The 14,813-nt window shown below is 47.2% G+C and overlaps 2 protein-coding genes across 5 annotated transcripts; both read right to left on the bottom strand.

Moving 5' to 3' along the window:
• Window positions 1-3,473: 3,473 nt before the first annotated feature.
• Window positions 3,474-4,606, bottom strand: LOC109780261 (probable membrane-associated kinase regulator 4). The gene has a single exon (XM_020338852.4). The coding sequence runs from the start codon at window positions 4,478-4,480 to the stop codon at window positions 3,632-3,634; it is 849 nt and encodes a 282-aa protein (XP_020194441.1). The 5' UTR covers window positions 4,481-4,606; the 3' UTR covers window positions 3,474-3,631.
• Window positions 4,607-5,626: 1,020 nt separating this feature from the next.
• LOC109780259 (uncharacterized) lies at window positions 5,627-11,930 on the bottom strand. 4 transcript variants are annotated; one of them, XM_073496728.1, is made up of 18 exons: window positions 11,511-11,930; window positions 11,240-11,419; window positions 11,060-11,090; window positions 10,897-10,949; window positions 10,679-10,775; window positions 10,322-10,395; window positions 10,125-10,230; window positions 9,346-9,456; window positions 9,063-9,139; window positions 8,631-8,697; window positions 8,293-8,343; window positions 7,247-7,354; window positions 7,017-7,147; window positions 6,853-6,919; window positions 6,667-6,734; window positions 6,496-6,583; window positions 6,292-6,362; window positions 5,627-6,159 (listed from the first exon to the last, which is right to left on the bottom strand). In XM_073496728.1, exons 2-18 carry the CDS (start codon window positions 11,266-11,268, stop codon window positions 5,826-5,828), a joined length of 1,563 nt encoding a protein of 520 aa, XP_073352829.1. In that variant the 5' UTR covers window positions 11,269-11,419; window positions 11,511-11,930; the 3' UTR covers window positions 5,627-5,825. The 4 variants fall into 4 exon arrangements, with proteins under 4 accessions (XP_073352829.1, XP_020194438.1, XP_020194439.1 ...); XM_020338849.4 differs by having other exon boundaries at window positions 8,278-8,343; window positions 11,060-11,155; window positions 11,511-11,904; XM_020338850.4 differs by having other exon boundaries at window positions 11,060-11,155; window positions 11,511-11,885.
• Between the last annotated feature and the right edge of the window lie 2,883 nt (window positions 11,931-14,813).

Genomic DNA, 14,813 nt, shown 5'->3' with positions numbered 1-14,813 from the left:
ATGGTCTTGCACGCACAATCCACGGACAACCGCCATGGCGTCTTGCCACTCCTTGTTGGACCTCCTTTCCACGACCTCTACCACCACCACGGCCTCTTGTAAGTCCAAGTTGGACCTCCTTTTCATCTTCACATGCACATGCAACCGTGTAGCGCACATTGACGTCCGAGTGCACCACCTTGTGTGGACGATAATGCGTAACCGAGTAGTTGTCGAGCCACATCTTCAAATCCAACAAGCTGTCGAACTTAGAACCTTTAGCAATCCGGTTCTTGTCGTCTACCAAATCACGGTGAGAGCTTGGCCTAACCCCAAGAGGTACACATTGGCCACCATCTACCACGGCTTCATCCGCGAGACTAACATCCTTGAACAATGTAGTCCGATGATCCCGACCAAATACCTTCTCGAAAGCTTCGGCCTCCTTCACCGTGAACCCCTCCGCATCAACTTGTTCATCGGGACCATCGTCATCCGAGTCCGATGCATATGCACGGGAAAAAGGGATGGAATGGTCCATTGTCTCTTGCAAATGATATTTGTCGAGATCACCCACATTGTTGTCATGGAGATCAACTTCATTGTCATCGTCCGCATACTCATCATTGTCCTCTTGCAAAGATTCATCTTGGTTGTTTCTATAAGGGCTCAATGTTGGCCTCACTTCTTGGGTCAAAAGAGGTTCAACAATTTCATCTCGCTTCAAGGATGGGGGGCTACTAGCAACCAAAGGGGAGGGGTTCCGGTTCAAGTCCAAATGCAAACTTGAATCAACCTTCTTCGTTGCAAATAACTCAAGAGCCTTGTCTAGTGATTCGGCCACCGTCTCCTTGTATGCAACCCAACGTTGCTCCGAGTTTACACGCATTGTCTTCCAACGGATGTGCATTCCAAAACCAACATTATGCCTTCCCTCCAACTCAATGATATCACTAGGGTCCATCCAATTCAAATCTTTCCTAACTTGTTGCAAGAGCTCCGCATAGCTAGGACTACTACCAAACACCATGTCAAACTCATCCGGGTCCGGTTCTTTATTGCCTTTCAAAAAGGCGTCTTTGTCCCCATGATGAACAAACACACATGTTCTTCCCATCCCTATAAGCAATGAACACAAGGTAACATTGCTTCCATGAGTACTAATCCATGGATTAACACCGAATACAAACCCTAATATATATATGAAACAACAACCCTAACCCTAACCATAACCCTAACCATAACCATAACCCTAACCATAACCCTAGCCCTAAACCTAACCCTAGCACCAACATAAGAACACCCATAAGAATAACCCTAGCATACTAACAAATCCTAATCATAGAAATTGGCAAACAAACATCTCACATCTTCATGCAAATCTCTAGATCCAAACAAAACTAGGGTTTCCCCAAACTACCAACAAATGAGCAATGGGAGAACTTTATTTCGATCAAAAAAAGGGATCGGAGATTATTACCTTGAGGGAGGGTTTGACTTCGAAATCCACGGACAAATTCTTCAAATTTGCAAGATTTGAAAGAAGATTTGAGAGGGGGGAGAGGGGGCAAAGCTCGGGGAGAGAGTGAGAGAGTGTGTGGTGGGGGGGGGGAGGGGGCCCCGGCCAAGTAGCTGCATAAGTCACAGTGCAGCGCCTAGCGGCTAGGCGCTGCACATTACACGTGCGGCGCCTAGCTCGGAGGCGTTGCACTGCTGGGTGCGGCCCCATGGGCTGCCACGGTGGACAGAGGTGCAACGCCCCGGAGCTAGGCGCTGCACCGTAGGGTGTGTCGCCGGCGTGGCGGGCGCTACACAAAAGGGTCAGGGGTGTGAAATAGTTTCGCACCCAGTTCAGTCTGTGAATTTATTTCGTTTCCAGGTTAAAATTGTCAAATTTGCCCTCTCTCTGCGCCGGGAGTAAAATCTTGTAATTTTACGCCGTCGTCCAGTTGCCATCGCCTTTGTTTCAGCACAGGCTGTGGAAAACAGTGAAAGGTGTTGACGTGCATACCCATGCGTGCATGCATGCATGCATGCACACACGCAAACACCACACGCTACGCTCGCAACCAGGGTCGGGCCTAGGGGCCGTGTCGTCTCATCTCTATCACAAAACCAAAAGTTGCCATGATAGCCAGCCGCTACTGTTTTTCCACCGAGCCGAGCTCATCTCGTATCCTCATCACGTGGACGTGGCGCCCTAAGCTAAGCAAAGGCCTTTTGAATTTCGCTCTCTTTTGCGGCCGCGCTCCGAGTGCCTGGAGAAAACAGCGGGGCGGGGAGGAGAGCCCGCCAAGTTGCCGACGTAAAAGAAGCTTTCCCGGCCTCGCCTCCAAAGCTAGCAATAGCATTGCCTTTGGCGATTCTTGTTCTACCACGTGCTCCTGGCTGCAACATCGGCCTAGGTTGTAGGATAGGATAGGGTGGAGGGTGGGAGAGATAACCATGGACTCTAATTTCTTTCTTTAGTTGATTGCTCGAGAGACCGGACGTGTCGAGCCTTGCTTGGCATAATCGTGGTGCGCTAGACAGCGCCCTAACACTCACTCGCACGCCTACGTTTGAAAATTGGTACTACAAAATAATTAATACTAGATGGGAAATGCAACGGAGCAGGGGAGGAAGACACCACCAAACCGTTGGTGTCGTCGCATCGCATGGCATGGCATCGCATCAGGGGAGGAGGTCAAAGCAAGAATGAAGACCAGCAGCTCGTAGGAGTGGTACTGCCTGCCTGCCTGCTGCTGGTACCAACCAGATTTCCCTGCCGGTAAGGTAAGACCAAAACCGGCGGTCGAGTCGTGTCCTGTGCGCGCCCCCACCCGGCCACCCCCACCCCCACGACACAGCAGGAGGCTCGCGAGTGCGGGTGGTTGCGCACCTTCACTCACACTCGTCTCACCTCGCGCGCCCCCTTTTGGCCTTTAATGATGCCGACCTTGGCTCGCTCTCGCCGGCCTATCGAATCCCGGGCTTTTCCCTCCTCCGATCGCCCGCGCGCCCATCATGCCTTCAATCAGCCCACCCCGGCCGCATCATCCGCGGCGAGATACTCCAACACATCGATCCATTTTTTTTAAGGAAACCGGGAGGTTTTGTTTTGGCGTCACAGCAGATCAGCAGCACATATCGACGTACAGATCAGCACCACATATCGCAATACAGCTCGTGTTCCCGGTTTTTTTTTTTGGATTTGAGGGCGTGTTGCCGGTGTTGGTGGGCAGCGCGCTCTGCTGGGTTCAGGGGTGGATGGCAGCCTCCTTAATCACCACTAAATGAGCGACCGGCCCCTCCAAAAAAAATGAGCGACCGGCACTTGACCAGAAAACAATTCTGGGCGGTCATAATTTGGCCGACCAAACGGGCTGGCCGCCGTCTTTGTCTCGGATTGGTGTTTTTTGTTTCTATGAAACAAATACTCCCCCATTTCAAAATAACTGTCTCAATTTTATGCTGCTTTGTATAAAGTTGAGACAATTATTTTGAGACGGATAGACACGCGAAGAAGAGGAAACATATATAATTGACGCCGATAATGCAATACGTAGAATGAAAGCGACACTTGACACTATTATCATATTATGATCAGTCATTTTTCATGCACACGTACTACACAGCTCTGACGGGAAGGAATTGGGCTACAGGAGGAGGACTAGGAAGGGGCACGGAAGGAGCAGAGGGCGGCGTCGCTGACGCTCTTCCTGGCGAGGAGCACGCGCTGCTGCTGCGACCGCTTGCAGTAGGCGATGGCGCCCTGGATCAGCCCCTCCGACTCCGACCGGCAGCTGCTGCTCCTCTTCAGGGCCGGGGCGCTCCCGCACGAGTTCCTCCGCGCCGACGACGCCGCTGTCGTCGGTCGCCACTTGATCACGCCGGAGAAGGACTTGCGTTGCCGGACGTGCTCCTCCTCTTCCATCAGCTTCTCCCGCTCAATGCTGCTCCTCAGCGTCGTCGGGGCCGCGCTGCCGCTCACGTAGCTCTTGTTGATTTGCCCAAACGCCGACTTGCCGCTGACGCCGACGCCCTTGTCCCTGTCATGCGTGGCCCTGCTCCCGGACCGAACGCCGCGGCACCGTTCGTCGGAGCACCAGGTCCTGGCGAACAGGGACCGGAGGAAGGCCCGCGACGCCTGCAGCCTCGCCTGCATGGCCTTGCCGGGCTTCCTGCGCCGGCCCGCGTGCGGTGGAGCATGCGAGGAGTGCTGCAATGGCGCGACCGTGGCGGTGCCCCTTCTGCCGCAGCCGCCTGCGGCGCCGGCGTCCGCGTCAAGCAGCTTGCCCCCCGGCCTCGGCGCCACCTTGTGCTGCCTGGCCCGCCGGACCAGCTCGTCCGGGCACGGGCAGGGCGCCGCGGGTTTGCTCCGGCACACCCGGAACTGGTACTCCCCGCAGGAGCTGAGATCCAGGTCGATGTACTCCTCCTCCGCAAACGAGTGCGCGCTAGCAGCACTGCTCGCTCTCGCTCTCACCATCGCAGCGCCGCCGTGCGCTCTAGGGCACATTGGGGGGTAAATTCAACAAGCTGGTCAAGCAATGGCTTGGCTTGCTCCGACGGTCGCAAGGAGGGGGGAGAAGGGGGAGTGAGTTAATAGAGGACGGGGGAGAAGGGGGGCAGTGTCAGGAGTTTGAACAAAAATTATGGGCAAGGCGATGGCAGGGGCAGTGGCAGTGGCAGGGCAGGGAGGAATCCAAGAAAACAGAATGGGGTTGGGGGTGGTGGCCCCCTTGTCTTGGAGGCTGATTGATTCCAGCCAGTCCCAGGGATTGTCTTTGTGCAGTTGTGCTCACTCACTCTCCCTCCCTCCTACTCCTAGTAGATCAGATGACCTTCGTCCGTGGTTGTATGTGTGCTGTACTGTTATGTGGGTGTGTATTGAAGTTGTAGTACACTTGCTGGTACTCCTGTGCAGTATCATGTACGTAGTAGAGTACAATTCACGCTTCACACGGAGCAAAGCAAACAGTAACTAGATGTCAAAAAAAAAAAACAGTAACTAGATGTATGTACTCGTGCCTGCGTATATTGCCAAAGGTAGTAGGGTAGAGAGATTTGAGCAGGTTCTGGATCAAAGTGTGCATGAATAAAGCTACCAGTGCCTTGGCCCTTGCCGCAAACGGTGTCAGGAACTCAACTCAGGATGAAGCATAGTAAACTGAGGAGACGAATTATTACCTACGTACGTACTCCCTTTGTTCCTAAATATAAGTCTTTGTAGAGATTTCACTATAAACTACATACGGAGCAAAATGAATGAATCTACACTCTAAAATGCATCTATATACATCCGTATGTGGTCTATAGTGGAATTGCTACAAAGACTTATATTTAGGAACGGAGGGAGTACTATTTACTCTTTGAAGAAAAAGAGCACGTATGGATGAATAACAACACAAAAGTGAGTCGAGAGAGGTTGACAAAGCAAAAGCAGCGCCTTTGCGCAGGCAGCGAAAGGGTGGAGAGCTTCTTTTCTTCTTTCCATTATCTTCGGCATCTTTGGTCTTTCCGCTGTCAACTAAAGCTGGTGAAAAGAACAAAGCCTTGAAAGGAGGAGGAAGACGCAGACGGGTAAAAGAGGGGGAGGTTGACTTTTCACTGGAGATGTACGTACTACAAGTATGGTCAATTTCACTGGAGATGTGGACGCATCAAACATCGTAAACGGCTCTTCTCCCAACATATGTGCAGTGCAGTGCAGATGGCAACGCGACCTTCACAGGGTGCAGCGAACAAGTCTTCGAGGAGAAAATGAAGCAGATCATAATGTACACGACAACTATGTGCTACACATCACATACATACCCCGATCTTCAGTGCTAATGATTGTACATCAACTATTCGGGCCTTTGCTAGAAGCCAGACCGCAGCTCGCCTTCAAGATCATCAAACTCCCATCCGCCGATGTCGTCCGCCCCGTATTCCCTGTAATCTTGGTCGAACTTCCCCGGCTCCGAGTCCGACTCCGACGGTAGCCGCGTCCTGAGCTGAGCGGCGATCGGGGACTCGGTTCTTGAATGGGTTGGCGTGCCGCCGCCGCCCTTGGAGGAGGGCGATCGGGTTCGTCTCGATCCCTCTTCTTTTTCGTTGATCTCGATCTGCAGTACTGGCCGTGGAACCGACTCGAATTCGACCCGCAGCCTGTCGATGCTGGCAAACAGATTTTTCACCTCAGGATCATCTAGCCTGCATACATGTTTGGCACTGCTTTTTTTAGTGTGGTTGCAGGAGTGAAGTTGAAGACATGTTTAGAGAGCCGGGCTTTTTTCGATTCTGAGAACAAGGTCATTATCTTGATTCTTGATGAACATCAATTACCTGGTTTTACGCTCTGGATCTGAAAATGCCAATGCTCTGATATTATCAGCTAAACTGAATGCAGCTACCACCTGAAGCAAAAGCACAAGGGAATGAAATTTTTATAAACGTAAAGACACTGTTCTGGATGTCAGCTGTAACTAGAGATCTTGTTGTCCTCTGTTAGAATCTTCTGTCTCAGGAAGCAGGGTAAAGAATGGTCACCTTTTTCTCAGTTTCCAAATATTCTTCCTCGAGGTATTTACGTGGGTTTGATTGCTTTGACAGAGCTCCATCATCCGTTGATACTGATCTGTTCACGCAACTAATAGCATAAGCAAAACAGGTATCTTCACCCTTGTACAACAAAACTAGATTAACGAATGACAACTATACCTGTCACTGAAAATTTTCAAGTTGTCAACAAAGGTCTTTATACAATCTACAGAGGTATTCAGCTCGTCCTATATAGAGAACCAAAAGAAACAACCAGTTGAGACACAATATGAAATGAAAAAAGTAGTAGCAAAAGGCCCTTTTCCATTGCATATCACTTCTTTTCAAAGTAAAAGTCAAGAGTACCACGCATGCGGAAACATGGTGCTTAATCAAATTCACAAAGCAGACTCCACATCTATCCAGTTCATCACTGCAATCAGCAAATATTCAAAGCAACAAACTTGTGTCAATAAATGTTTGTACACACAAATCATCAATTGGGATTTTCAGTGAAAGAGCCGACATACTTGGCCTGTTTTTCCTTTATTTCTTCATATAAGGACTGCACCTTCCATGTATCTTCTAAAAAGTTGATCCAAGCTCGGACAGTGCTTGCTTCTACTTTGGAGGAAGCAACAGATCTTGATAGTTCATCTTCCTAAAGTAAGCGTATAGCAGAAACACTGAGCAAGTGAAAAGCCTTACTTCCCTAAAGCATTTTCTAGTCTAGAAACTCACAAAGAAAAAGTTGCCAAACCTTTGCTTTCAAGTGTAGCACTATCTGATTGCTGGCTTCATCAAATTGGTCTTTCTCCTCTCTAGTTTTTTTAAGCTTCACGATAGTCGCATTCAGTTTTGTATTTACCTGTAATCTGAGTTTCAGAATCACTCTTAAAAATAAGCTTCTCATGGAATCAGAGCCTAAGCCTCTACAGAACAGTAAGAGTAAACCTAATAAGCAAAGACGAAAAACTGTGGAGCCTTCAATCAGCCTAGAATTTGAACATTAAACTTTACTTCTAAATAAGGTAAACGAGAGCTAAAATACATATGATTATTGTGTAATTATTAATATTTATTGAATATAAGCAGCATAATACAACTAAAACATTGAGCATTTTTTCATGCATAGCTGCATGTTATGGTGGGCTTTTTCCCATGCATGGTTGTCTATTGAGGTGGCATAGCTGCATGTTGAGATAAATATGTTTGTGGGGACCACCTACTTAGTTATATAAGAGAAATAGGACCCTAGATGTATTATTTATACTTAACGTATTGTATAAGGAGCACAATCATTAGATAGATCCACCAATTATGTTGCTCATTATTATGTCTGAGATGCCAGAAAATAATTACATTTGTGGGATACTACTAAGATAGCAAGTCATAATTCAAAGCTGCAATCCAATTGTAGCTCATTTTTAAGCCCTAAAAATCTCCTCGTGATATCTTCTCATAAAAGATCTGTACAGTATAAAGGTACAATTAACTTTATCTCTAATGTATCATCACAGAATAATTAAAATAGTTTAATGTGATCCATTTTGAGTTGATGCAGCTTCTGGTGCAATAGGTCAACGTGAATAGACAATTCCAGACCCAACAGACTCTGCCAGGTGAATTACATATTCGTTTACCTCTCCAAAATGAAACAAAAATTACTGAATTCCAAACTTAAGCAAGATATTACCAGAATTTTTTGTTCCGCAAATTACTGAAATGGATCGAAAGAACTGGATTGCGACTATTATTTTATTAAAGTGGAAAAGGAAAGGGCGGTCATACTTTGCTTAGTTCTACCTCAAGTTGACCCCGTCGCTTCTGGAGTCCAGAGATTTCACCTTCTAATTCCTTTTACAAAAATACAAAAAAATAAATCAGACAAGGCCATCCATATGACCAGAACAAGACTATTGAAGACAAATATTAGAGCTTGTGAGATGTCCTTCTTTGTTTATCCTTAGCAAGAACAGTTTGATGTATATTAATGGTGAAGTTAAAATATTACTTTTGGTACTTGGGAGGAAATCAGAGAACTTTGTTCATCAGGATGCACAATAAATTCCTTCTTGGCTCGTTTAAACAGTTCATTGTACACGAAGTACCATAATAGTTTAAATGATGACTAACGAAGTTACCTTTTCAGTTATACTAACTTCATTTGTTTTCGTAACTTTGAAGGTAAGAGATTCTTCCCTCTGCAGCCTGCATTGTGAATCATAGGGCGACAAATTTTCACTATAAAGCAGACAGGCTCATTTCAAAGAAGTACAATGAAGTAATATAACTGTGTCTTTAACATGAAGAAAAATATTGTAATAAATGAAGAAGGTAAAAATGCGCCTTGATTACTACAGCAATGTTACTAGATTTTTCCAAATAACTTTTCAGTGCACCCGCATTCTGAATTTATCTTCTAGTGTTTGACATATCTTTTCAAGTAATAGCAATTATGGCTTACTAGATTAGTCAAATATACTTTCACTGCATTCGCATTCTGCCAAATGAATATGTGCTAAGTTGCTGAAAATAAATAAATATAAAACACAGATAATGCTCAAGACCCAAACCTATTTTCCATTATACGCTTTTCTGCTTTGGTGCACGAATTTGCAAGGGATTCTGACAAAACCTTCAGCTTATCGACCTGCAATGTTTTGTGGAAAGAATATTGGGACACTAACCATGTGTCATTCAAAAAGGAGCACAAGGAGAGATGTTTTGCCTTCAGACAAATAAAAAAAGCTCAAATATTCTACTGTGTTAAATCTGAATTCCAGATTTATGAAACTGAAGCAAAAATAGAAAGGGAAAAAACAAAAACAGGAAGGCAAATTAATTGAAGTATCATACCTTCTGAAAATGAGTCTCCAATGAGTCGCCAGGGTGTATTGATTTCTTCTTTAATACAAGGTCTTCCATTCTGGAGCATAGACGAACCTCAGCAACTGCAGTTTTGAAGTCCTATGAAGAGTATCAGAATTTAGAAACGAATCACTGAATCTAGTCCTATGAAGAGTATATAATTGAGGAATGGAAATAGTATAAGACAACCTGTACTTAATGGGATGAAAGTATGGAACACATAACTTCAGTGAGCTGCTGAAGACTTGAGGGCCTAGGATTTCGGAATTTATGCACAAAAGACTATATGCACTTCTTTAAGAAAACATGCACTTAATATGTGATCATACATTGCCTACACCAGAAACTGTATTCTTGCTGAGGAATGGTTAATATTTCATCCAATAGGCAATTATCTCAATTTTCGTATGCCATATTCTCACATACATGGTTTTAGAAGGAACCAAAGAACAAGCGAACATGAATTTACCAATGGTCATAATAATAAAAGGTTACGTGTTTGCGCAAATATAAGATTTATCATCTTTGAACATTCCATTTCAACCACATGAAAAATTTAACAGAAAAAAGTCCACCTTACGAATCAACCACATGAAAAATTTAGGCTATATTTCTCTTGTTTTCACGGGCCAGATGAGTTGAGCACACACACTAAAAAGAATCAGCTAGCACAACTGAAAGGTAGCCATATCAATTGCTTTCTTAAAACATAATGCTAATATTAGCAACATAAGTACAACGGGAAAGTGCTCAAAATTAAGGCCTACCTCAGGGTCCCTCGGAGATGCTTTATTACGGTTCCTGGTTGTGTTAGCTCGCACAGCATCAATTGCATTTATCTCTTGTTGCAGCTGCATGATCTCATTATCCAATCTGGAATTAAGAACAAATTAAGATTAGGGAGCACGTATATGTTGAGACCGAAACAGCCCCTTCCTCAATTTCCCCAAACAAATTTGTTAACCTTGCTATTTCGGAATTTATTTTTACTCCTGAGATAGCACATTGAGCAAACTGAAGCAGTTCATCACGTTTTGCCTGAAAAGAAGATAACAGAGAAGTACATATCATTCAAACATGAACTCGTAATGCACATATGTTCTTTTTTCCGCATAAATTACTTATTATATGAACCCATATGTGACACAAACCACTAATTAACAAAGAGATTCTTAGTCAAAACTTGTCTTAAGAAACAAAGTTTGCCTTATATTTTGAAATGAGGTACTATGTCGAATTGCGACTGTAAGGTCTACTATTGTACTAGTTTAATGCCCGAGTCTATGGTCTAATATTTGAGAGGAATAAGACAGGAACGCACCAATACTTCATCACTGTAACATGAAAATAAGTCTGCCAAGTCACATATGCTGCTCAGAAGTGTATTGTGCACATCCTCCCCTCCGTTAAGACACATTCTGCAGGGAGCATCCACAGACCATAATAGTATGTGAGTGAAAACTTCCAGATTATCCTTCAAGCCCCAAAAAAGGACAGAGTTGAGTAGTATGTATAACAAGTAACTAGTCAAGAACATGCCCGAAAATTTCCGAGAGTAGTGAAACTTCTTCCTCAGTTGGAACTTCATGAATCTGATCCATAGAAATGAGTTAATTGCCTGAAATTACTGTACTAACCCATGTAAGCTACATGGCAGAAACTGACACATTGGCGTAATCGAACTGCGCAAAACGGAACCCACCATGGACGGAACAATGCACTCGAGCGCTTGACTGTAGAGGAAGACATGGAAAAAAGTCATGGGCTCATCCGCTTTCTCGTAATCCACGTACAGATCCTGCAGCGCGCACAGTTTCCTACGCGATCACGCAATGCAGTCCAAAACGTGGGGTCAAACTCAAAGCAGAGCAGAGATTCTCACCAAGACTGGCGCGGTTTGATTGGGACCATCGGCAGGCATCGACGAGGCGGCGCGCTCCGTCTCCTTGAGATCGACGAGCCACTGACGCAGCAGCTGCACCCTCTCCTCCCCTCTGCAGGAGAGCGCGTCCTCCTCCAGCCTCTTGGCCGTCAGCTTCAAGCTCTTGTAGTAGCGATTCCCCTGCGTCGCAGGCACGACAATAAATAATCACGATGACCAGAAGCGGCTGATTCGCGAGCAAGGCGGGGGTATTGGTGTTACGGGGCCGTACGATGCCGTTGATGAGCCTGGCGCCGCCGACGACGGCCTGCCCGGCGTAGCCGAGACCGGTCCGGACGGTGCGGGTGGTGAGGGAGATGCCGCCGCCGCCCGCCTCGACGGCGCGGTGCACCGCATTACGGAGCCACGACATGGGTCCCGGTCGCCTTCCCTCCGCCTCCTCCTCGGGTCGATCGGGGGTGCGGGCGTGCGGCGGAGAGGAAACCCGCCGATGCGTGCGGTCCGGTGCGCCGCGGTGTTTTCCCCCAGCGGCCGACGAATGCGCCCGCCCGTGCCCTCGCCCTCGCGGTTGACTCGAATCGAATTTGGAGGAGAAAGCTTGCCGCCGTGCTGCGCATGCCTCTGGTTGTGGTCGGCTTTTGACCCGGGCTGCGCCCCAGCCGGACCAGGCGAACGCTTCCCAAAACGAATGATTTTTTTTTCTGGAAATGTTAAAGCGCGAACGTCAGTTTTCTGACCTCCTCGCGCGAATGCGTTGCTAGCCGTCCCATGACGAGCACGGATCTTGGATCCGCGTCACGTTCCTTGAATTGTTCGCCCCCTATGCGGACAACGCGAAGGTCTTTCTTTTAACCCACCGCCCCTCACCCACTTGTCTCATTCCCCTCTATCCATTCGCGAGCGAGAGACCTCTGAAGAAGATGACAGCATGTCGGGGTTGATGTGGCGTCGCGAATGCAGGGGATGTGGCGACGGGAGGACCTCATCAGAGAACTAGAAGGGGGGCTTTGGTTGGTCTGTTCAGATGGCCCACGTCGGCGAAGCAGCGAAGGGTGACGCTGTGCGTCCTACTCGCGTGTGGCAAGGCCTCCTCCCCTCACCCCAATCGTGGGAGGAGGCACGGGGGAACAAGCTGGGCCTGGAGCTGCGCCTCTGCGGGCTACAGTGATCGTTGACCGCCCCATCACAGGCCAACACGTCGGTCGCTGCCTCAGCTGTGTGCCCATTCATGGGAGGGGTCGCAAGGGGTCATCTGGTGCTTCGCCGAGAGAGTGGGAGACAAATGTGGGTGGGGTGGGTGATGGTTGCCGTCACCGGAGCCCGGGGAGGCGACGAGTTGCTGCTGCAGCGCCCACAGTCATGGTGGAAGCGGCTACCCATCACCAACCTCTCCTCCGTCACCCTCGTCATCACCCGCACAAGTCGAAGCCCTAGCCCTAGCCCTACACGAACCCCAATACCAGCACAAGCAACACTGACTCCTCCACCGCCCCCTGCATACTCACACCTTCTCCACCTGCGGCCCTCTCCGATGAGCACACTCTCTCTTGCTTGTAAGTAAGAGCTTGCTAGGGGTTTCGGGGGTTTCGCCTTCCGTTGCTCAATGTTACCGGGTTGTTTTGCAGCATAACAAGGTAAGTTTTCTGGCCTGTTGTTCTCTGCAACATTAGTATTTTGTTTTGTGTGATGTCAAAACTAGTCTTTCCCGTTACCAGCTTCACTGCAAGTTTATTGGATAGTAGCTTTGTTGGTAAATTTAGTCTCGATTAGATCATAATTAATTGTTGATTCAATTTCCTAAATTCTCCATCTTTTTTCAAAAGAACAAAATCCTCATATTTGCCATGATGTGTACTTTTTAGAGCATGATGGTACGTATTGTATGCACATCATGGTAAATCTTACACACAAATTCCATGTTCTGTTCTCTCAATGTCATGTCAAATCCCCATGCCAGTTTTTGCGCAAAACCGACACTATCAAGCCTGGACATAGCCTGAAATCTCTAGGCCTTTTTTTGCCTAAAATAGTTGCATGTTATTCCTAAGCAACCTCCGCCTTTGATTTTTATGCATGCCAAAAGTTATCGGCATACAAAGTTTTTCTATAAACACAGTACGAACATAAACGCTCACAAACATGCATATATTTATGAGATATCAAAGCGAAAGACCTTAATCTTATCCTTGACGGAATGGGGTACCATAACAGTCTTGATCATCCAATTACATGTTGGTTGTCGTGTACAGACATTATAGATTAAGATGATCCAAATATCTAATATCTAAGTTGTTCGGCTCCAAAGATTCACAACTTTATTGCACTTTTTTCTATTGGGGTATGCTACGTGTTGGTCCGCTGTTTTTTTAAGTATTAGTTGGGTCGCGAGCCATCATATCTGACGCCATCAAGCGACCAAGCGCCCATGATAATCACAACAAAGGCGATGTTGCATAAACCTTTGCAACAGAGGTGACGTTGCAAAAACATCGTCGTCTGCTGAGCACCACTTCGCAACATGGATGATATTGCAGAAATCTTTCTTTGCAACAAAGGTTATACTGCAAAAAAGTCACCTCTGTGAGCACTCCGTCGTTCACCGCCGTTGTTACAGAGAGACTCGTCTGCGTCTATTGTCGCAGCTCGGGATCCAGGCGACGGCTAGGGGTCTCAAGGTTCATTGGCGACGGAGACAAATGTTGGGCGCGAGCGATGTTGGGGTTGCTAACGACGACGCAGAGTCTCGCAAGGACAGTGACGCTGGGTGGAGAAGAAGCATGGCAGAGGAAGTGTTTCGGTAGCTGATGAGTGGTGGCAAAGTGTGGCCTCCCGCGCGAGTTCAGATAGAGTGGGCACCATGGGCGCGACCTACAAAGGGGCAGAGGGGGCTGCGAGGTTAGAGGGAGAGGGAGGAGAAGAGGAAGATGAGGCGGGCGCGGGGTGTCACCATCGGACGGTGGCACGTGCACGGGGTGGCGCTCAAGATTATGCATCGGGGACGAACTGATGGCGGCTCGACCCTTGTTGCGGTTGAATGGATTGCAATAGGGTCCGAGTTGCAATAGAATGGCAATGACGGCCAACCGTCCGATAAAAAACAAATCCGACGCCCGCGGAGACGATCAAACGCGTGTAACTTCATTCGTCGGGCGGATTGTGTTTTCGTTTTTTATTTGTGATCATCTTAAAGACAATTTAAATATGGAAGCCAAAATAAGGCAATGTGGTCGTTTACGGGTTGCTCCGACGGCGGTCATCGTTCAATTCCCTTGCGGCTGGTCAAATCAACCAAATTATTAAGCTACTACTTGCCTAATTTCAAACTAAGTGTCGCTGATTTTGTATAATTTATTTTCTTTTTTTGAAAGTGGCCATTTCTGGCTTTCATTTCATAGCAGGAGAGAGCGGGAAAAATACATAGTCTAATCAAGTGATCCGTGGAATGGAGGAGAGATTACATAGTCAGCCTAACGAGTGTGTAAGCTGGCGAGGAGGGTCTGATTTCGCTATTTTCACGGCACGTCCCCGAAGGGGTGCGCTATGCATTTGGCTCCGGCGATCCTCCACTGCTCCA

Source organism: Aegilops tauschii, chromosome 4 (genome assembly GCF_002575655.3).
Source record: "Aegilops tauschii subsp. strangulata cultivar AL8/78 chromosome 4, Aet v6.0, whole genome shotgun sequence".
NCBI classification, from domain to species: Eukaryota; Viridiplantae; Streptophyta; class Magnoliopsida; order Poales; family Poaceae; genus Aegilops; species Aegilops tauschii.
The sequence above is the reverse complement of the archived record's forward strand: the minus strand, read 5'-3'. Positions and strand labels throughout refer to the sequence as shown.

What these genes read in the sequence shown, in the direction of transcription:
- LOC109780261 (XM_020338852.4), bottom strand. Translation starts at nt 4,480, where the DNA reads ATGTGCCCTAGAGCGCACGGCGGCGCTGCGATGGTGAGAGCGAGAGCG.
- LOC109780259 (XM_020338849.4), bottom strand. Translation starts at nt 11,651, where the DNA reads ATGTCGTGGCTCCGTAATGCGGTGCACCGCGCCGTCGAGGCGGGCGGC. An exon ending in GTTACAGTGATGAAGTATTG is followed by an intron (nt 10,396 to 10,678) that starts GTGCGTTCCTGT and finishes TCTTCTTTTCAG; the next exon opens with GCAAAACGTGATGAACTGCT. An exon ending in GATCCAGAGCGTAAAACCAG is followed by an intron (nt 6,160 to 6,291) that starts GTAATTGATGTT and finishes ACATGTATGCAG; the next exon opens with GCTAGATGATCCTGAGGTGA.